We start from the raw sequence: 21,279 nt of genomic DNA, 5'->3' as shown, positions 1-21,279 counted from the left end.
ATCTTCTCTGCCGTAATATGTGAACGTCTTAAACCCATCGTCAACAACCTGATAGGTCCTTATCAGTGTGGTCTTAGACCAGGAAAGTCCACAGTCGATCAAATATTCACATTACGGCAGATCCTGGAAAAAACCCAAGAACACCAAATCGACACCCATCATCTTTTCATCGATTTCAAGGCCTCATATGACAGCATCTACAGGGACATGCTTTATAGATCCATGTCTAGTTTTGGCATCCCTGCCAAACTCGTCCATTTGTGCAGGATGACCAATGAGAATTCACGTTGCTCCATAAAGGTTGGAAACAACTTAACAGAACCTTTAAGACAAGGTGATGCGCTGTCATGCGATTTTTTTACTAGCTCACACGTCGACACTAGAAGCACTATCTTTCAAAAGTCTGCCCAATTAGTACCATATGCTGATGACATTGAGATAATCGGAAGAACTCAGCGTGATGTCAATGGGGCTTTTGTGAGTATTGAGTTAGAGGCGGCAAAAATTGGTTTAACGGTCCATGAGGGCAAAACAAAGTACATGCTGTCATCAAGAAAGGACCTACAACACCGATGTCTGGGTCAAAACGTCACAATCGACAGACGTAACTTTGAGGTAGTCAAGGACATCGTTTACCCAATCTCCGCTGTAAATGCAGAAAACAACACCAGCGCTGAGATCAAACGCAGAATAACTCTTGCTAACCGCTGTTTCTTTGGGCTAAGAAAGTAATTGAGTGGTAAAGTCCTCTCTCGAGTGACCAAAGTGTTGCTATATAAGACCCTTATCATCCCCGTCCTGCTATACGGTGCAGAAGCATGGACTATGACAAAGGTGGAAGAAAGCACCTTGGGTCGCTTCGAGAGAAAAGTTCTTCGTGTGATCTACGGTCCCGTATGCATCGAAGGGGAGTGGACGAGAAGATGGCACGACGAGCGAAGGAGGGTAAAAGTCCAACGACTAAGATGGCTGGGTCACGTAGAGCGCATGGAAACCAATGCTCCGGCCCGGAAAGTCTTCGAATCCACACCCACAGGACAGCGCAGTAGAGGAAGACCGCAGATCAGGTGGCGCGCACAAATGGAAAGTGACCTCACCCAACTTGGAGCGCGAAACTGGAGATCTCCAGGTAGGGACCGAGCTAAATGGAGAAGTTTGTTGGGTGAGGCCCTAGTTCACACAGGACTGTAGCGCCACCTTAAGTAAGTAAGTAAGAATATAACCGCTTTGTTGAAAATGTTAGGAACAAAATAATTTGTATACATTTCGTTAAAACGGTTCCGTACTATTCTTATAGAATTCAATTGGAATGCCAGGAGACTTATTATTTTTCATTTTACTTAGAGTTGTTTCAAGCTCAGGTCGAGTAATAGGATAATCCAGTTCGAAGATAGTAACATTGGGTTGTGCATAATGGAAAGCATGGAGATTCTCATCAGCCAACAAAAGAGTTTTAAAATGAGCTGCTAGTTTCTCAACTTCGAGCGCAGTCACCATGCCTCTATCACGACCACTCAGCTTACGAAAGCCTTCGAGTGTTTACAATTTGCCAGTTCTTTTGCAACATTGTTGACGTAGTTACCTTTTTTCTTTGAAATCCTTGTTAATATGAAGATAAATGTTTTTAAAAATAAGAGCATTTGTTGATCTGATCAACTGAAGATTAACAAATGAAAGCTTACGGAGTTTCATTATCAAACCATTTGGTTTTTGGTGTACATGCATGATAAGTACGAAAGTGACATTTTTAAAATGGAAGAAATGTCAAAATTGACATTTGATTCCTTCTGCAGCCTACACTCACCGAATTCAAGTACTGTAATCGGTGCGATTATCTCGAATCTTGTTTGAAATGGCGCCCAACGTTAAGACTTTTTGTATTATTTTTCTCTTTTAAATAGTAGATAAGTACGAAAATATCCCCAACAAAATAACTCCCTCGTTAATACTGGTGACAAACACCATGAGTAGTGTTTTATTCGAACAAAAGTGTCGCACATTAGATTCATAATGTCATGTTGTGTTGCAAAGGCACCCCTCTATTGTGTTAAAATGTCTAGCCCAAGGCTCCCCAATATTCGTTCGTTTGAGTGAAACAATGAATACCAACCTCTCGCATCTCCCGCTCAAGTCAAAACTACTTCATGCGCAACTGAGCTACTCTCTCATTGCGCATTTTCCATTCAAATTGTTGTTGTCCTTGTTTTTTCTTTTCTTTTTGTGTGCGAAGCGAGGTAAATCGATTTTCATTAAGTTTTTGTTTTCAGTTCAAAATTTTAAGTGCTACAACGGTGTTACCTCTAAATGCTATGTCCCCTTGAATTTTGAGTGGCCGTGCCTTTTGCTTTTGCCACTCACTGTTCCAGTGCTGATACGATTTGTGCCACCCTGTGTACTCTTATACTACACCTTCCTTTCTCGTGGAACATTGGGATTTGTTGGCTGGATTGTGGTGCCAGCAGCGGTGACTGTGATGTTGGCAGAATGGTAGTGGCAAAGGATGATGGTTGCGGTTCCTATAGTACTTAAATCTTAGCTACCTACCTGCCTGCCTTTAGGAGTTTAATGTTACACTATTTTCGGATTCTCGGGGAGGGTAGAAGCAGAATCAAGGATGGCTATCCATTGGTGAATGGTCGTGGCTTTTATGTTATTTCCTGTATCTACTTTCTGTTAAGCAGTTTTTTCCAAGCAATGGAGAACTTTTGCATTATTCTCTTTCTGTTATGGAATTAAAGAGGTTACAGAGTCTTGAGTAGGGTTGAGGTTTGGGTCTTTGAGCACATTTCAATGTTATGGATTATCTTGCAATAATAGACAATTTTTAGCAGTCTAAAAGAACGTGAAGATATTTAACGATAATCACACTAAGGTAAGTGCTAGTATGTTCAAATAATTCGGTTAAGTTTTCGACGCGAAATAGGATGAATTATCTCTTTTGAAACGAAATAATAAAGCAAATATGAGTTTTTTTGAAGAGACTACTTGCGTAATTCCTTAAAAAAAACGACCAAAACATGAAGTTGTGAAAGAACGGATACTTTTTATTTTAACACCTCTTCACTATTTCTTCTTGTGAGAAGTCGTTAGTCTACACCGATAGGTCCGAAACTATTGAACACTGGTAGAACAACATTCGCCAATGGCTGATATATACTAGGGCGGGTCACTCTTATATGACATTTTTTTTTTTTTTTTAAATTCTAATAGTGATAAAACGTTGCTAAATAAGTTGTTTTTTAATATTTAAGAGAAAAAAAAAGATTTACTTACGTTCTTCAGCCTGCGCTTTGAGTTTGAAAGTACGTTAATTTCGGAAAAAATCAATTATTTTAAAAATGTTAAAATATTTATTTTAAAAGTTGTTTTATTTTTTACCAGCTTAGATAACCAAGTATTTATAATAAAAATGTACATACAAATTAAATATGTACTTTAAACACTTTTTTGTATGTTAGAAGTTAATTAAAATTAACATTAAAGTCACGTTTGCTTTCAAATTTCGGCATGAATTTTCTGGACGCTATTTTTGCTTGAATTAGACCCTGTCTAGATTTGTCATCACATGCAGACATCGCAGCTTCGGTAACAATTTTGACAGAACGTTCGACTGCTTGGGTGTGATAAGGCAGCCTCAAAAACGTTAAGTTGCTTTCACCCCTTGAATTTATAATTTTCAAAATTTCATCATTAGGAACATCTTTTAAAACTGAGGGTTCATAAATTTTCTGCTGCCAATCTATCATATCAGTGTATGATGAAGCATACAAATTAATTTTTGGGACTTCAAAAACTCGTGGCACGTTTCTTTTAAGAGTCGAACTTCTAGCTTTGAGAATTCTTCTGGCAGCAAGCTCCCGAACGTGTAGTGTACTATCTGTTAACATTGATAATAAAAGGTTTTCAGGGTGTGCAAAGTATGCATTTCACTGGATTACTGGATCTATAACTTGCTTGAGTTCAGGAGAAAGATATCGAGACTCCTCAATAAGTTTCCAAAAATGTCTTGAACCGTCCTTGCAAGTTGAATGCATCTTTATCTGAAACCATACTGGTGCATAAACCTTTACAACAAACTCAGCCAAATGAATTACATTTTGCGATGGATTTGCTGTAGATACGTAAAGTCGTAGTATTCTGTTCGCTTTCGTAAGCCATCGGGCATGAGACATTTCTCCAGGCGCTTTACTTGCTAAGTCAGATGGAAAATTTCCGGTGATCTCTGCAGTTGTAATTTCATACAGGTACTTCTGATCTGTACTTAAATCCTTTGCTGACAAATCTGCCAGCGTACTGGGAATGGAATTATATTTTATAATACATAGCTTTTCGCAACCCTCTAGCTTTTTTCCAATTTCACCCGTGTACGAAGAAGGACCTGTAGTTGCACCATCAAGCTTTATGAATAGATGTCTGAGTGGAAGTTCATTTAAATGAAACAAACACACTATCCATTGCAAAGGACGACCTATTCTTTTTTCCATTTTTTCTAATAACACCATTTAATTTGCCTGTATTTGTAGCTGTGCCATCACAGCCAACAGCTAGTAAGTCATCAAGTGAGATATTTTTGTCTTGAAGCAGTGAAAAAATGGATGCTTCTATACCTTTTGCAGTACCCTGCAATATGTTCCTCTGTCAAAACTTGTTTGTATCTTTTGTTACCCTTTTTAACGACACCAAGAGTTCTGTCTTTTCTCCCATCGAAATACAAAGCAGGAACATTTGAACATAAAGCTTTGGATGTTAATTCGGTCCGTACTTTGTTTCTTTCTCGGCGTATTTTAGATTTATCAATCACCTCTACATCGGACTTAAGATCATGAAGTGCGGCAGAAACGATGGCGGCTGCTGCCCTATCAGAAACTCCATACCGATCACATGTCTTGGATAACAGAGGTAGGTTTTGAATAGTGGTCTTTTTGGTCTTTGATTTTGACTTTGAGGGTTTATTTGTATTTATCTCTCCATTTTCGTTTGACGTAGATCTTATGAAAAGGTTGTCACTATCAGAATCACACGATGAAGATAAATTGTTTAATTGCTCCTTTCTTTGTTCTTTCTGTTGCTCTTTTTGTATTATTGAAGTCGAACGGCTAATTGATCTTTCTATTTTTTTTGCAATTTGGCAGAAGCTACACGATCGACACCACATATCCTCATTTTTCTCTCAGATCTTTGATCTAATAAAAAGGTTTGATCTTCTTTATGCACTTTGTTTTCTTTTGCACAGATACATTTGGAAATGTCTTTGCATTTGCATGAGCAAATGTCAAACAAAACTGTGCTTTGTTTCAAAAAAATCTGCTTCTTTTCGTTAGAACATCTTTTTAAAGATTTATTTAAGTTTTGCACTTTGCATGGTATGATCTCAATAACTGAATTATTCGTGCATTGGTAACTATTGGCAGAGATGCTTTTTTCCACATATTTTCTATCTTCTGAGAAACTATTTTCGCTACATCATAAAAGGACGGTTCTTTCTTTGTGTTTATCTAACCTAAGATGAAATCTGGTCCATTCGTAAAACTTCATAACATCTGCGTAAGTTGGTAAAATATTTTCTTTAAGTTCCTCCATTGCTCCAAAAATTGGACATTTATAACAACGCCTTGTTCTTTCCATTTCGAAATGATGCTAACTTTAAAAGAACTTACTCTGTTTTTCCAATCCTGTTTGTCTACGATAGAATATTATTATTATTTTGTATTATTATTGATATTATCACACAAACTTTCACCGTTTTGGTCACAATCAAATGAATAAAAATAACTATTTGACGCTTTCAAATAAGTTAAAGAAATGAAGTTACTTACGCAGCCTACTTTGATTGTAAAAAAAAAATTAATTTGAAAATTTAAAAATTTGAATGTGGGATTTTAATGTTTTCTATGGTAATTTGGCCACGTTTTATTACTATTCGAATTCCAAATCAGCGAAATTAAAAAATGACCCACCCTAATATATACGGCCACAAATTTTGGAAACAGTCATCATTGGACCTCTAAATTAGATTCGTCCGAGAAAGTCGTGGAAGTCATATTCCAGAAATCATATTTAAATAATAACTGCCAAAATATTTCTTTTCAAATTAAGTAAAAAACACAATTTTTTCTAACATCAAACCTGGCGTTGTCATGGTAGAACACAACACCCTTCCTGTTGGCCAATTCTGGACGCTTCTGGTCGATCGTCTGCTTCCAGCGGTCCATTTGGTTGCAGTAGGTGGAAGATTAAACGTCTGGCCATATAGGACCAGCTCGAAGTGGATGATTCCCTTCCAATCCCACCAAACACACAGCAAATACTTCCTGACCGTCAATCCCGGCTTGGCCACTGTTTGGGACGATTCACCGGCCTTCGACCACGAAATTTTCACTTGATATTGTCGTATGTGATCCATTTTTCGACACCAGTCACCATCCACTTCAAAAATGGGTCGAGTTTGTTCCGTTTCAGAAGCATATCGCAGGCGTTGACTCCATCCAGAAGGTTTTTTTGCGTCGAATCATGCGACACCCAAACACCAAGCTGTTTTGTATCTAGCCTTCTGCAGATGGTTTAAAATGGTTTGGTGATTAATTGCCATCTCCTGAGCGATATCACAAGATGCCACATGCCGACCTAATTCGATGTATTCCATGATTTGATCGGTATTCGTTGTCACCGGTCTTCCGCGCTTTTCCATGGAAGTGATCTCCATCTCCCAAAACACAATTAATCTCACGGAACGTTTCTCTTGCTTATTTGTAGGTTATGTCAAGACCTTTCAAATGATGTTTAGAATTACCAGATACGAGCTCTGTAGCGCTCGTGAAATTCAAAAGACAAAAAGGCGGAAGGGAGATATTTTCAAACTTATATTTACTAGAAGTTTTCTAATAAGAGGTTTGATTTTGAAAAGCACGCTATTTAGACAAATGTCAATTTAATGCTGTCATCTTTTAGCATTTCACCAAAAATGATGCACGCTTAAACAGAGGTCTTTTCTTTTTAACCAATTGTTAACTGTTGTTGTTATGTCAAAAAAAATGATGAAGTGCCATTCTTACGCATTGTTAGAATCTATTAGAATCAATAAGGATAAATTACTGTCAGAAATTGTTGATCTGTCAATATAACTTTATCCAAAATAATATCAGATTTAATGGATGGAGAAATCAATAAAAACCTTGGTTTCCTGAAAAATTACTTTTAAATACCAAACCATAAAAGAAACAATTACTTTCTTCTAACAAATCATTCATTTTGACAGTTCAACTCAGCTCCCCAGCTAAGTTGACATCAATGAGTTTAAGAACGACCGACGTTTAGTACATGATGTGGTTTACTTGTCTCCAAGTTGTAGTTTAGATTTACGAGAGTAAACAAATAAATATAAGTTATTTATTTTTTATCTTAATTTTTTGAATTTTTAAGGTTACAACTTAAGTTTTAATTTTTAATATTATGTTCCATATCTACGAGATGCTTCTCCATCATCTTTTCAAAGTATTTATTTGTTTATTCTCGTTAAAGTTTAGGAACTACACCTTTTAACGATTGTTAACAACAGCTAATAATTGTCTAAAACGATAACAATTGTTTGAACAAGAACAGAGCTCAGAGCCTTCAATTTATTAACACTGTGCCGTTACAGTCCCAACCGTGTTATTCCTCAAAGAGGTTATCATAATTGGCCACCGAAATTATTTAACACATTTCTTTAAGGCTCTATAATCGATTGAAACCTTAAATAAGAAATTCGTGAAGTTATCGAAGACATGCATAGAAATTAAGGAATGTTTTTCTTCTGTTAAAATTTCATTTGATCTTTCGAATAGGTGTGCATCGATCAATAATTAAACGGGAAATGAAGTTTGACAGGAAGTTTGAAGAATACGAAAGCTAATGTGGCAATTAGTCAAATTTGGAAACATGTTTTGGACCTAAAGCCATCCTATTGCAAATCACCTAAGCCGACCAAGCTAGACATGGCGATCCACTGTCATTCGACCTTTTCAACATCGTTCTGCAAAGCATTGTGCAAAGCTCAACCGTCAACACAATAGGCCCAAGACCAAGTATGAGCTGTCATCAAAAGAAAACATTTAAGGTAGTTAAGGAATTTTTTCTACCTAGGCACCGCTATAAATTCAGACATAGACACCGGCGCTGAAATCAAACTTAGAATAACTCTTGCAAATCGCTGCTTCTTTGGACTTAGAAGGCTTAAGTTGTAAACTCCTCCCCTCGAGCAACTAAAATCACCATCTTTAAGACACTCAACGTCCAGGTTCTCATTTGTGGTGCTCAGGTCTGGATCCGTTCAAAGAAGGATGAGAGCATCTGAGGGTGCTTGGGTTATTTGTAGTCCCGTCTGCATATGTAGATGGAGAGTGGCGCAGAAGATACAACGACGATTTGTACTGGCTGTACAGCGACACTGACCTTGTTAAAAGAATAAAAGTCCAACGACTTAGATGGCTGGATCATGTAAAGCGAATGGACATCAACACTCCAGCCCGGAAGGTCTTTGAATCCAATCCAGAGGAACGGTTCAGTAGAGGAATACCCCGACTCGGGTGGCTCACGCAGGTGGGAAACTGAAGACAACTAGCTATGGAGCCAGCAAAACGCATGTTGCTCAAGGCCCAGGGCCGTCCCGTACTATAGCGCCACCTCAAGTAAGTTAGTCATACCGTTTCCCTTTATCCAGGGCTTTAGCTGCCTGTACAGCTCGTCGTTCCATCTTCTCCTCCACTCCCATTCCATGCATACGGGATCGTAGATCACTTTTTTCTCGAACCGACCCAAGGTGCTTTCATCCGCTTTTGTCATAGTCCATGCTTCTGCGCCTTATAGCAGGACGGGGATGATAAGGGTTTTATGTAGCGACACATTGGTCCTTTCTTGACGACATTAACCCTCATTAACCGTTAAACCCATTTTCGCGCCTCTGCCTCAATACTCACAAAAGCCCCATTGACATCACGATTATGTCAATGTCATCAGCTTATGCTTGTAATTGGACAGACTTTTGAAAGATAGTGCCTTTAGTGTTGATGTGTGAGTTCTGCACTATTCATTCAAGTACGATGTTAAAAAAATCGCATGACAGCGAATCACCTAAAATCTAAAATCACTAAAACCTTTTTTGACATCGAAAGGTTCTGTTAAGTTGCTTCCAACCTTTATGGAGCAGCGTGAATTCTCCATGGTCATGCAGCACAAACGGACGAGTTTGGCAGGGATGCCAAAACTAGACATGGCTCTATACAGATCGTCCCTGTAGATGCTGTCATATGCGGCCTTGAAATCGATGAAAAGATGGTGGGTGTCGATTTGGTGTTCTTGGGTTTTTTCCAGGATCTGCTGTAATGGGAATATTTGGTCTAAAACCACACTGATGAGGACCTATCTGGTTGTTGAAGATGGGCCTTAGACGTTCACATATTACGGCGGAGAAAATTTTATAGGCGATGTTAAGTAGACTGATTAATCTATAGTTAGTGCAGTTAAGAGGGTCTCCTTTTTTCAGGATCGGCAAACAATACTGAGGTTCCATTCATCGGGCATGCTTTCTTCCGACCATATCTTACAGATAAGATGGTGCATGCTCCTAACCAACTTTTCTCCAGCTGCTTTAAAGAGCAGCTTAGATATTACAATCTTTGCTTCGTCTAAGTGGGGAGGACGGGATTGTTGACTTTCGTCGTCTATTTTAAATGGATCGTCCTGCCCGACAGCGGAATTCAGTTCGTCGTCGCCCTTATACAGTCTGCAGAAGTGGTCGTTCCATATCCTCAGCATTGACCGCGGTTCCATTATGATGTTTCCACTTTCGTCTTTGCAGCATTCGGTTCCAGGTATATGTACCGGTGAATTTCGTTTCACCTTTTCAGAAAACTTTCGAACTTCATTCCTTTTGAATCTCTTAACATCTTCGACCGCACGCTTCTCATGCCCTCTCTTTTTCCTTCTGAGAAGTCGGTGTTCGTCTCGCCTTTTCTGCTCATGGAGCTCATGAGCAGCTCTCTGCCTGTTGCCTGTTCCCAGCACATCAGAGGCGGCTTCTCTGATTTTGGCTATGTTGCCACTGGTTTTCGATACATTGTGTTGGCGGCATAGAACTTCGAGAGAGGTTACTTGTAACTTGGTCCGAAAAGGATTTTGCGATCTCTTGCGATTGTAGCCGTTTGACGTTGTACCTTCTTCTAGCACCTACCTGTTTTGCCTTGGGTCTGGAAACCCGAAGTGCTACCTTGGCTACAACGAGGTGGTGGTCCGAGTCGATGTTAGCTCCTCGCAAAGTTCGGACATCCATGATGCTGGAAGCGTGTCTGGCTTCGATCGCAATATGGACAATCTGGTTGACGGTAGATTGATCTGGAGAACTCTAAGTTGCTTTGTGGATGAGGTGTAGAAAACGCGTACTGGCTTCGAGACTTTTCACCCGCAGCAAAAACTATGAGCCTATTTCCGTTGTGGGAAGTGTTGTGGTCCAGGCTGTTTTTACCGATTATTCCACCAAAGATGTCTTCCCTTCCTAGCTTGGCATTAAAATCGCCCAGGACTATTTTAATATCGTAGCTAGGGCACTGCTCATATGTTTTGTCAAAGAGCTCGAAGAACATATCTTTGGTGTTGTCGTCTTTCTCTTCTGTGGGGGCGTGCGCGCATATCAGGCTAATGTTGACGAATTTAGCCTTGATGCGTTTGGTCATGAGGCGCTCATTGATGCACCTATAGCTCAAGACTTCTTGCCTAAGTCTGGCTCCAATGACAAAGCCGCATCCAAATACGCGCTGTTGGTTTTCGTATTAGCAGTCAACATAGTAAATATCGCAGTTTTTCATCCTCTTTTTGCCCGGCCCATCCCATCGTATTTCCTGGATGGCAGTGATATCTGCTTTATATCGTTCTTCGGCCGGACGTTGTCTGTTAAGGGACCTAACATTCCACTTGCATATCCGAAGTTTGTTGTCCTTTATTCGTTTGCGTTGTTTGTCCGTATCCGAGGCTTGTTGGTGCTTCGCAACTATGAAAGCTTTTACGTGGCCAGGAAGTCAACCTGGAGGGCCAGATCCTAAGTATAACTCCAAAGATGGGGAGCCGGATAAAACCGCTCCTTACAGGCCTGGGCTCCGAATAAGTCGAAGAAGCCCTATAAGGTGTTCACTAAGTAGTTCAACCTTACTGGAACTGTAGATGCCACCGTTGATTCCATCTCGGGAATTCCTCCGTTGCCGTCTGGATAAGGAGAGGTGCTTTAGTGGAAACACCTTGTCCCCCCTCTCTCGTTTGCTGCCCCAACAACTTTGGAACCCAATCTCCAGTTGAGGTACTAGGCACCCGATTTTCACCTTGGGGAGATGAGAGTAGGAGTTGATAGACAGGGGTGTGTTTTAATAATAAACCTGTGGACGCTTGTGTCCTCTTGAATGCACATGTTCGCGAGTAACGCCTTGATAGCAGATCAATGACAAACCGATTATAATATATATAGAGTGTCATATTAGTAATGATCCAAACTGTATATGGCTGGTGTTATGTTTTACTTTCTAGATTTTGAGTGCGTTAGAGAAGAATTGTAACGCTTTCTTTAAGCTTTGTTTGCTAAATATACTAATCCTCAACATCCGAAAGTATAAAACCACCAACTACAAAATATTCATATTATTGCAGAACTCCCCAAATGCCCAAAAACTTCAAATTGACGCCCACATCATTTCACAAGTTTCTATATTCCATACAACCTGGCCTCATAACATCTGAACTTCATTTTTTACACTTAATAATTAAAGGAATCCAGAAATAAAACGTTTACAAATTATAAATTTCGAAAAATTAAATACAAACATGAACAACAACAAAGAAATCCCTAAACTTACCCCAGACAATTGGGATACCATCTCTCAAAAACAATTCCATTTGAATTTCCTCAACGAACGTAATGCCATCCGTGTCGTTCTCTATGATCTCCTCCAAATTGACAACGAAATCAAATGCACAAACATCGAAATCCAAAATCTAAAAAAAACTTTCGACAAACAACTGAATACTCTCGAAGCCGATGTCAAATACTTTCGCGAAGACGACACTACCGAACAAGACGAACAAAACAAACTTATTGCCGAACGCGTCAAACAAATCGAAATGGCAAATTTGGATTTTTCAAAGAAAATTGAAATTTTCCAAGAAACCAAAGCAAAGAATTGCGAAGCAATCAATCGAAATGTTGAAAAACTTTTCCAACTCAAATCACAATTCAAGAACACACACGATATTCAAGTGGAAAGTTTGAAACGTTTTCAAATGGTTTGTGATCGAGGTGTGCGCCCATATGTAGACGTACGTTTGAAGTCGATCGATAGGAAGTTCTGTGATGAACTCTTTTATATTGATTCATGCGAAAAGGACTTGGGGCATATTTTTACACTGATCGACGACAAAAAGAGTATTTGCAGTGGAATCGGTTCTTGTTCGTCTTCCTCAAACTTCACTGAGGATTCTCATAAATATTCAGAGTTCCTAATGGACTTTGCTTGGATGAGAAATGGTAAACTATATAGTGGAGAATAAATTCATCAATGACCTTTGTTCTTTTTCATTTCAGAACAAATATCAAAACGTTCGGAACTCTATGAATACTTCAAGAAAAACATCGCAAAAGATCTCGTAGCAGCTCTGGCGGCAATGCACATTTATCAGCCTGAAGACCCCATCAAGTTTGTAGCCACATTCCTGAAGCAACTCAAACACAACGAATTCCGTCAAAGGACACAGCAACTAATCTTCGATGCAGCTAAAAATGGCGAATCTCTATTTCCCTCTACTTCCAAAATCAATGAGCACCTCTAAAATTTGTGTCTAAAAATATTTAATACTATAAAAAAATACATTGCACATTGAACTTAAGTACGTTTGTCTAAAAGCACCAGGTTATGTCATCCATGCACTTGGCATAGAACCACCTTGTCATCCATTGGTTCTTCGTGGAAAGATTAAGAGTTTCCTTTGAGATGTCGAACTTGGTTCGGTCAATCTGGAAGAGAGAACGATAAATCATTCAACCACTTGACTTGTGGGCAGATAATTTGTATTCTTACAATCGGTTTGGGTATGATTCTCTTCATGTTGACGCGGTGAAGGTGCTCTCGGAAGGCTGTGTGCAAGGCCTGATGTTCCCTGCCACTGAGACAAGGCAAACAAAGTTCACACTCGGGAACATTACACGATTTATCGCAATCGAAGTCGGCACAGATATTCAACAGCGTTGCTATGTTTCTGTCATTCGAGAGCATCTCCTCCACTTCCTCGGAGCTGCAAAACAAGATTCATAAAAACCATGGCGAAGTTTTGAGTTTTGTTTCTTACCCTGCAGACAGCAATGAATGTGGAATAGGCGACCCAACGCCCACAAGATTCAGCACACTGTACAGAATCTGTTCGTAAAGCAATGAGTTCGGCTTGAAATGGGCCGAGGAGAGATTCGGACTCATATTGGCCTCCATGAGGATGACTTTGAGGTTCTCATCGATAATCAAGTCGAAGCGCATCAGCTCGAAGAAGTTCCTGGTTTTGTAGTTGCGCAAAATGTCAGCCATTTGCTTCTCCTTGGATTGAACAGTGCGACGGATTATGTCTTCCACCTGTTGCCACACGCCGCGGGGATCCTTACCCTGATCCCGAACGTAGGCATCGAAGGCTCCTCTCATATTTGCGTTGAACTTATTGTAGTACTTCACCAATGAGGGAACCTGCCAAGTCGGGAGGTAATCATCGCCCACCACATACTTGTCTACGTTCTTCGGGTCAAATGGGTGGTATTTGACTGGACAGTACCGAAAGAGCACATCTCCAGTGTAGATGTACACCCTGAGAGGATCGATGCTGGTCACAACGACGTAGACTCCAATATCGAACTTGTATCCATCGACGAGGAACGGATTCTGAATGAATTCCTGAACGAAACTACTATTCGAATCCAAATTGATGTGATGCGGTTCCTTGATCTCGATGAATCTGTGTTCATTGTGTTTCTGGACAAAGAGAGCTTGTGGTTTCTCTGTAATATATTCAAGAAATTCGTCCTTATCTCCAGGGAGCTTGAAGGCCCTCGGAAGGAATGGCAAACGAGTTGTGGACAAGTCTACTTTGTTTGTTATGAAGCCACAACCGGGAAAATGATTGATTCTTTTGTGTGGCTGGAGATTCTTGAGATTCATCGAGAGAAATGGATAGTCATGTGCCCAAAGCAGATCCCACTGGTCACCTTCAAACGCTGTGCGCTCATAGCCCAGACGCTCCAACACAGCAATCACATGATCGAGATGTTCTTCGGTTTTACTTAGACCATAAATAGCATACTTTGGACGTGACAGTTGTTGTTGGGCGGAGGTGTCATTGGATGACTTGGCCGGAAATAGGCTGTGGGTAGTGTTTGGGAGAAATTCCAATAGAACTGCACAGCTGACAGTGGCAATTAGAAACACCAAGACACTTTTAATTGGGACACTTGTGATTTTCGGTTGACCCGAAACCGACGATGAAGTTTCATCGACGAGAAGAGGCTGGAAATGCAATTTGTGTAGTTTAGGAAGGTTTTTGAATGGATTGGTGTAAGGATTTACTTACCACTTGGATTTTGTCGCTTTCCATTTAAGATTTTTCACTAAATTTGTTTAAATAATGAAAGAATTTCTCGAAGCGACATGGACGGAATTTATAATAAGGGCAAATGAAATTCCATAAAAATAAATAAATAAACTTTCACTAAAATATATATGAGAGCCAAATTTGTAGGCCACTGTGAAATGTCAAGTGTTTGACATTTCATGTTGTTTCAGTTCATAAGTGCTGCCAGTATTCATTATCTTACATAATGCTGTGTTTACATTCAACATGCTTTAAGTTTATTGAACGGATAATTAGTCTTGACACTTATATAATTAATTAAGCTGTTTAGAATTGATTTGTGAAAAATGTTACAGATTGATAAATAAATCGGTGTCTAAAATCGATAAAATTTACCACGTTATTTTCATCCGAGATTTGGTAGGTAGAAATGGCGATCTCAAGGCAACCTAGCCTGAGATCCAATTAGCGCTGTAGTGCGCCGTTTTGATACCAAAAACTCGTTTGACCTTTGATTGAAAGGGATAGATTTATAGAGAAGCTTCATAGCGATCATGTTAGAGCCATTTTGTCGCATTGAGAAAAAAGATTAGGTCTCAAATCTTTGTTTTCGATAGCCATATCTTCCTAGATATAATGCAGTTGGGTAAATTGCTCCACCTTCGGTTTGATTCAGTTTGGTAGATAGAAAAGATTTTACCCTTCAAAGCACCAAGAGGAATGTTAACCATTTCCGCAAGTGAGCTATGAAGGGCCGATCCTTGCCTGGCTAGCTCGTCAGCCCGATCATTTCCCACGATACCACTATGGCCCGGAACCCGGATCAGGGTAACACCGAGGTTAATATTAAGGCTCGCAAGCTCATCGCGACATTGCTGGACCAATTTAGATGAGGATGTGGCCGAGTTACAGTTGCCTGACTGTCTGTAAAGATAGCCGCATTTCGGTTTTGGTTTGGGCTTTGTTTAAGTATCTCACATGCCTCCCTTATTGCCAGCAGTTCAGCCTGAAAAACGCTAACAAAGTCAGGAAGCCTAAAGGATTTGGCTACATTTAGTGACTCAGAAAAGATCTCAGAACAAACTCCGCACTCCATCTTTGAGCCGTCAGTAAAGATGGTTGTGTCGAAACCTATCGACACGATGGCATCCTCCCAATCTTCTCTCGATGGAAAAATATCCTTAAAACCCTTACTAAGGCTCAAAGTAGGAGTGCAGTAGTCAGTGTCTACAGAGATAATATCTGAGGGAATCAATTTCGTAGTGTTGCTGTGACCATAAGGCTTTGACAACCAGCTGTTTGATTCCTTTAGCCTAGTAGCGCTGCAGGAAACTATGTATTTAATAAAAAGGTCGATTGGTAAAAGATCCAAAATAACGTTTAAGGCGTCCGTTTTCCAAGTTCGCATGGCCCCTGTGGTGCCCACGCAAGCTATTCTCTGAACCTTCTTTAGCTTATTAATATTATAGGCTTTGCTAAGAGCAGGCCACCACACAATCGAACCATATGTTAAGATTGGACGTACTACGGCTGTGTACGTCCATACAATCATCTTCGACTGAAGTCCCAACTTTTTGCCGAAAGTTTTGCTGCAGTCGTAGAAGACAACACATGCCTTCTTAACCCGTACTTCAATATTTAGTTTCCAGTTTAGTTTAGAGTCGAGTTAACTCCCAAATATTTTGCACTGGAAGACAATGATAGGATTTGACAGTTGAATCGAGATAGCGTGAAGGGTGGTACTTTAGTTTTGGTGGTAAAGAGCAACAGTTCAGCTTTACTTTGGTTAACTCCTAGTCGACAACTCGTGGCCCAGCTGCTAACTTTCTTGAAAGCTGACTCCGTGATTTCACTAATCACAGAGGTTTACTTTCCTGACACCAATAGCACCAACTTATCCGCATAGGCTACCGCCTTCACTCCACATATTTCTTATTTAACGAGAATTGTATCCATGACCAGAAGCCATAGAAGAGGCGAAAGGACACCATCATGCGGTGTTCCCCTACTCACCACGTGTTTTGTTGCGATTATATTGCCTAGAGAGGCTCGAATCTTCCTACCACTGAGCATGGAAATAATCCATTCTCGAATGAAGTCTTCTACACAGAACTTAACGAGCGATTCTTCTATGGATTCGGTAAGGACGTTGTTAAAAGCACCTTCTATGTTTAGGAAGGTGGCAAGAGTAAATTGTTTATAATGGATTGTTTGTTCTACAGTCCAACTAGGATTTCTCTAATATGGTAATCAAGAATACGCTCCAAGGTTTTAAGCACAAAAGATGTTAAGCTTATTGGTCTGAAATTCTTCGCGGATTCGTGACCTCGCCTACCCACTTTTGGGATAGAAACTACTTTGACCTGTCTCCACGACATGGGCACATGTTTCAGAAGGAAGCATCTTTTGAAAATTAGTTCCAGCCATGGAGCTGCCACATCATGCAACTTTTGAAGCATAACTGGCAGTATGCCATCCATGTCTGGGGATTTATATGGAAAAAAAGTATTTATGGCCAACAAAATATTTTCTCTGATTATAACGGTATTGACTTGCTCTACATGAGCTACGTTTAGCTCTGTGGTTTCAAGCGGTGCGAGGTTATCACTCTAGCAACCCGGAAAGTGCGTCTTCATCAGTAGCTCAAGAGATTCGGCTGGAGAGGCTGTCCAGGTTCCATCAGGCTTTTTTAGAAATGAAGGATTACAATGTTCCTTCGATAACACTTTGCTGAGCCTTGCAGTGTCCTTTATGTCTTCGATTGATTGACAGTATTCTCTCCAGCCTTGTCTTTTGGCTGATGACAGGGCTTGCTTGTAAATTTAAAGAGAGTCTTTATACGCTTGGTAAAACTTATGTTTGTGGCAGATATTGAAAATTGTCCTCGTCATTTTCCTAAGACTAGACAGTTCTTCATTCCACCAAGAAGGAAGGGTTTTACGGCTATATTTAACTGGGCAAGAGACTCTTAAAGCTTTACTTATAGAAGTTTCAAAAGTTTTCACCTTTGATTCAAGGTCTCCTATCGATTCAGTGAGATTCGGTAAGTTTCTTAGTTTGCAATTCGCAATTTGACTGAATTTCGTCCAGTCACAGTCAGTTCTTTTGTGGTTTCTGTAAGGCGGAGGGTTTTTGGACTCGAAATTAATTTGAAAAAGAATTCACTTGTGATCCGAAAACGAATTCAAAGGGGAAACTCTCCAATTCTCCACTAATAAATTACGGTTGTTTACTAAAGTAACATCAAGCACATACTCCCATCCATCATTATTTTCCAAGCTCGGAAAGACGAAAGTGGGAGTATTGCCTCTGTTACAAATGGTCATATTATTTTCAATAATAAAATCAAAAAGTGACTCACCTCGTTCGTTGATCACATAACTTCCCCAAAGGGTATGCCGAGCATTTGTGTCGCCTCCTATCAGAAGGTTTGCCTTTTTGATGTTAGCTTCGGTTATGATTTTGCACACCTCCTCCGGACGTGATGGTGCATTATGGGCAGAGTAAAAAGAGGCCAATAGCAATCCCTGTGTATTCTTATCTTCAAATCTGACAACTGTCAGATCGGGAGTGCTAAAATTTGGACATAAAAAACCTTTTAAATGTTTCTTAGCTAAAATCCAAGCTCTGGGAATACCTTTGTCTTGATCTGCGGTTTTATAAAAGAGGTCGTATTCGTTGTCTTGGAGGCCTCGCACCTTGAGGCCGTTTATCCACGGTTCTTGGATAACGCCAATGTTGAAATTTTCCTCCCTAAGGAAAGCTCTCCGATTATCTGAAGCACACTTAAAGTGCTTCAGATTAATCTGGATGACCTTCAGCGCGTTTTTTTAAATTATTTTTAGCTGCAGAGCTGGGACCCGGCAACTCGCTGGGGATCTCGACTTCGCTTATAACATCGTCAACCTCGACGTTGTCATCAGCTTTGTCGGTGTCTGTTCCCCGACTCTGCAGAATTTTAATTTTTCCATTCCTTATGCCAAAACTGAGTTTGTATTCGGCCTTTTCGAGAGCCCAAGCTTGCTCTTTTTCTGAGACGTGCAGATCTCTACCTGAGATCTGTTTCGCTTAACGGCCTTTTCTCGGCTGGCCAAAAGATTGTTGTATTCATCAACAACCTTCTGGTACTGTATTTTATTTTGGGCGTCCCTCTCATGAATCACTCCGGTCTCTTCATTTTTGGCAATCTTGGCAAGAATGTGAGAGGCTGTTTTGAAGCGGTTCCTGACAAGAGCGCCTTCTGATTTTTGGTTCCTCGAGTTGCACTGCTATTTGAGGGTTTCATGTTTTGTATACGGTTTAGGAAGTCTAGGAGTGCTATGAATAGCACTGCCTATACTTTCTGTGGTTTTGGGTTGCTCACAAGTGCTGGAACTACCAGCGCTAAATGATCTTCCCTTCAGAGTCTCCTGGCTGGAGGCCAAGAGTTCGTCCTCCAAGTCTGTGGAGGGTTCTATGTTCGTCATTTATTTCGTCCATTTTGTTTAAGTTTCTTGTTTGTTGGTCCCACGAGTAGGTCGGAAAAAAAAAAGTCAGCCCCGGAAGAGCCGATATACCGGGGTAAGGCAGAAGATAAGACGGACCTTGCCAAGGCATCCGAATTTAAGTTTTTTTGTTTTCGGCTAGAAACGACCGAACCATTTGAATGATAAAAATAACACTTTATTTATATTTATAGTCTTATTTAATAGATTTAGTTTAGTGCTGCATAAGGTTTTTTTGTAGGTTCTTTCCAACGTTGTATAAATTATCATTTATACAACACATGCAAAGTTAATATCTATTATTAAGTTTTGTTTGTGTTATTGAAAAGTCATCTGATTAAAGTTAAATGAACAAAATTATGGAATGATTTATCCGTTTTATAATGACAAAACTTTGGTCTCGTTCTTAACTGAACATACTGCATTCCGTCTCAATTTACCAATGACGGCTGTAACTTGCAGAGAATATGGCCTCTTTTGTTGTCTCCAAGGGTTTATGGCATTCCAATTCTTCAAAAACTATGACAAATTAATTATTTGTTAATCAATTGTATTTTGGTAAAGACAGTTCTTGAGTATGTTGTCAAACTCAAATTAAAATTGACAGTTCACCAATAAATTGTCCAAAACGCGTTAAGGTTATTATGGCTCTTTTCAACGTACATATCATAAGTTTTATGAACACAATAAAAGGTTAAAAATACTGCTGTCAACGAATAACTTCAAATTAACTATTTTGAAGGTTTCTTAAGTTTACCCAGATAGAAACCAGAATCGCAAATTGTTGTTGTATTACCTGAACACATATGGATTACTTCCGACAGTAAAAACGCAGCTAATATACCGGCTATTAAACAAAATACAAAACCATTTTCATTCAGAACAAGTTATCAGAGGAATTTGCTGCCAAATCATTGTAGAATTTTATAATCTCTATTCTAGGGATGGCTTCAGAATCGTGATATAGTTTTTGAAGCGTAAACTGGCACTGTCTTTTTGAAATCATGTATTCTCCAAGTCGTATTCTTCAATAGCAGGCAATGAAAGTCGGTTATCATATAACGGTGACAATCGTTTCATCGTCGTTTTCGAAAGTACGTAAGTAAGTGAGGTCTAATCATACTTCTGGACCAAAGAGCGCACCAAATAGTGACTTTTTGCGGATGCAATGGTCTTTTTTCAATTACTTCAGGGTTCTCAGATCCCCAAACATGACAAAGTTATTTATTAACATACCCACCGAGTGAGAAATGTGCTTCATCGCTGAGGAAAATTTTGTTCAAAAATCGCAGTCCACAGCCTGTTGTTCAAGCACCTATTGACGTTGTGAATTTTCAGCTGGCTTCACTTGTTGTGTGAGATGGACTTTGTAGGCGTAGATCCATAATGTGCGTAAGACAGTGATTATTTCTGAGAACGAAGAGGAATCGACACACCCGGATCCTTGGCAACACTTTCACTTATAGAGCAGGAATATTTTTAGTGGTACGAGCGAAACGGTGATGCACAGGAATTACACACCTATAAGCAATCCAGTCACTTGAAAATTCTTTACAATTTTGACAATTTCTTGCGTTGTTGGACGATTGTGTAAACCATAATCTTCTCTTAAAGCATGATATGTGGCTGTGGCAGAATCACCACTTGTGTAGTAGGTTTTAACAATTTGTGTGCGTTGTGCGATAGAGCGAACCATTTTCGTAAATGTCCGACTTTTAACTGAAAATAATTGGTTTAAAAACAAAGTTTGACAGATGTCACATTCCAGCTCTATACCTTTGAAACCGCACAATGGATAACAGATTATTTATGTAAATTAATACAGTTAAACTAAAGAAAAAAGCAAAGCTTTTATTTAAAAAAGCGTATGGTTAGCTTCGTTGCCTAAGAATGCAAAAACTATGTCTGAGCCAAAATGATGTTCAAATGGTAGACATGGCATTTAAGAGGACACAAGCGTTCACAGGTTTTTATCAAAACCCACCTCTGTCTATCAACTTCTACTCTCACCTCCCGGCGGTGAACATCGGGTGCCTAGTACCTCAACTGAAGATTGGATTCCAACCCCTGAGGAAGTTGTTGGGGGCAGCAAACGAGAGAGGGGGGGAAAGGTGTTCCACTTAGGCACCTCTGCTTATCCAGACGGCAGGTTGAACTACTTAGTTAGTTAGTTAGT

The 21,279-nt window shown here is 39.8% G+C and overlaps 2 protein-coding genes across 2 annotated transcripts; one reads left to right on the top strand and one right to left on the bottom strand.

The window, feature by feature from the left end:
• Positions 1–11,767: 11,767 nt before the first annotated feature.
• On the top strand, positions 11,768–12,947 carry LOC129941613 (uncharacterized). Its single transcript, XM_056050289.1, has 2 exons — positions 11,768–12,541; positions 12,599–12,947. The coding sequence occupies exons 1-2, from the start codon at positions 11,842–11,844 to the stop codon at positions 12,841–12,843; spliced, it is 945 nt and encodes a 314-aa protein (XP_055906264.1). The 5' UTR covers positions 11,768–11,841; the 3' UTR covers positions 12,844–12,947.
• On the bottom strand, positions 12,846–14,777 carry LOC129941612 (probable tubulin polyglutamylase ttll-15). The gene is made up of 4 exons (XM_056050288.1): positions 14,620–14,777; positions 13,360–14,555; positions 13,092–13,305; positions 12,846–13,027 (listed from the first exon to the last, which is right to left on the bottom strand). The coding sequence occupies exons 1-4, from the start codon at positions 14,641–14,643 to the stop codon at positions 12,911–12,913; spliced, it is 1,551 nt and encodes a 516-aa protein (XP_055906263.1). The 5' UTR covers positions 14,644–14,777; the 3' UTR covers positions 12,846–12,910.
• Between the last annotated feature and the right edge of the window lie 6,502 nt (positions 14,778–21,279).

Source organism: Eupeodes corollae, chromosome 1, assembly GCF_945859685.1.
Source record: "Eupeodes corollae chromosome 1, idEupCoro1.1, whole genome shotgun sequence".
NCBI classification, from domain to species: Eukaryota; Metazoa; Arthropoda; class Insecta; order Diptera; family Syrphidae; genus Eupeodes; species Eupeodes corollae.
The sequence above is the reverse complement of the archived record's forward strand: the minus strand, read 5'-3'. Positions and strand labels throughout refer to the sequence as shown.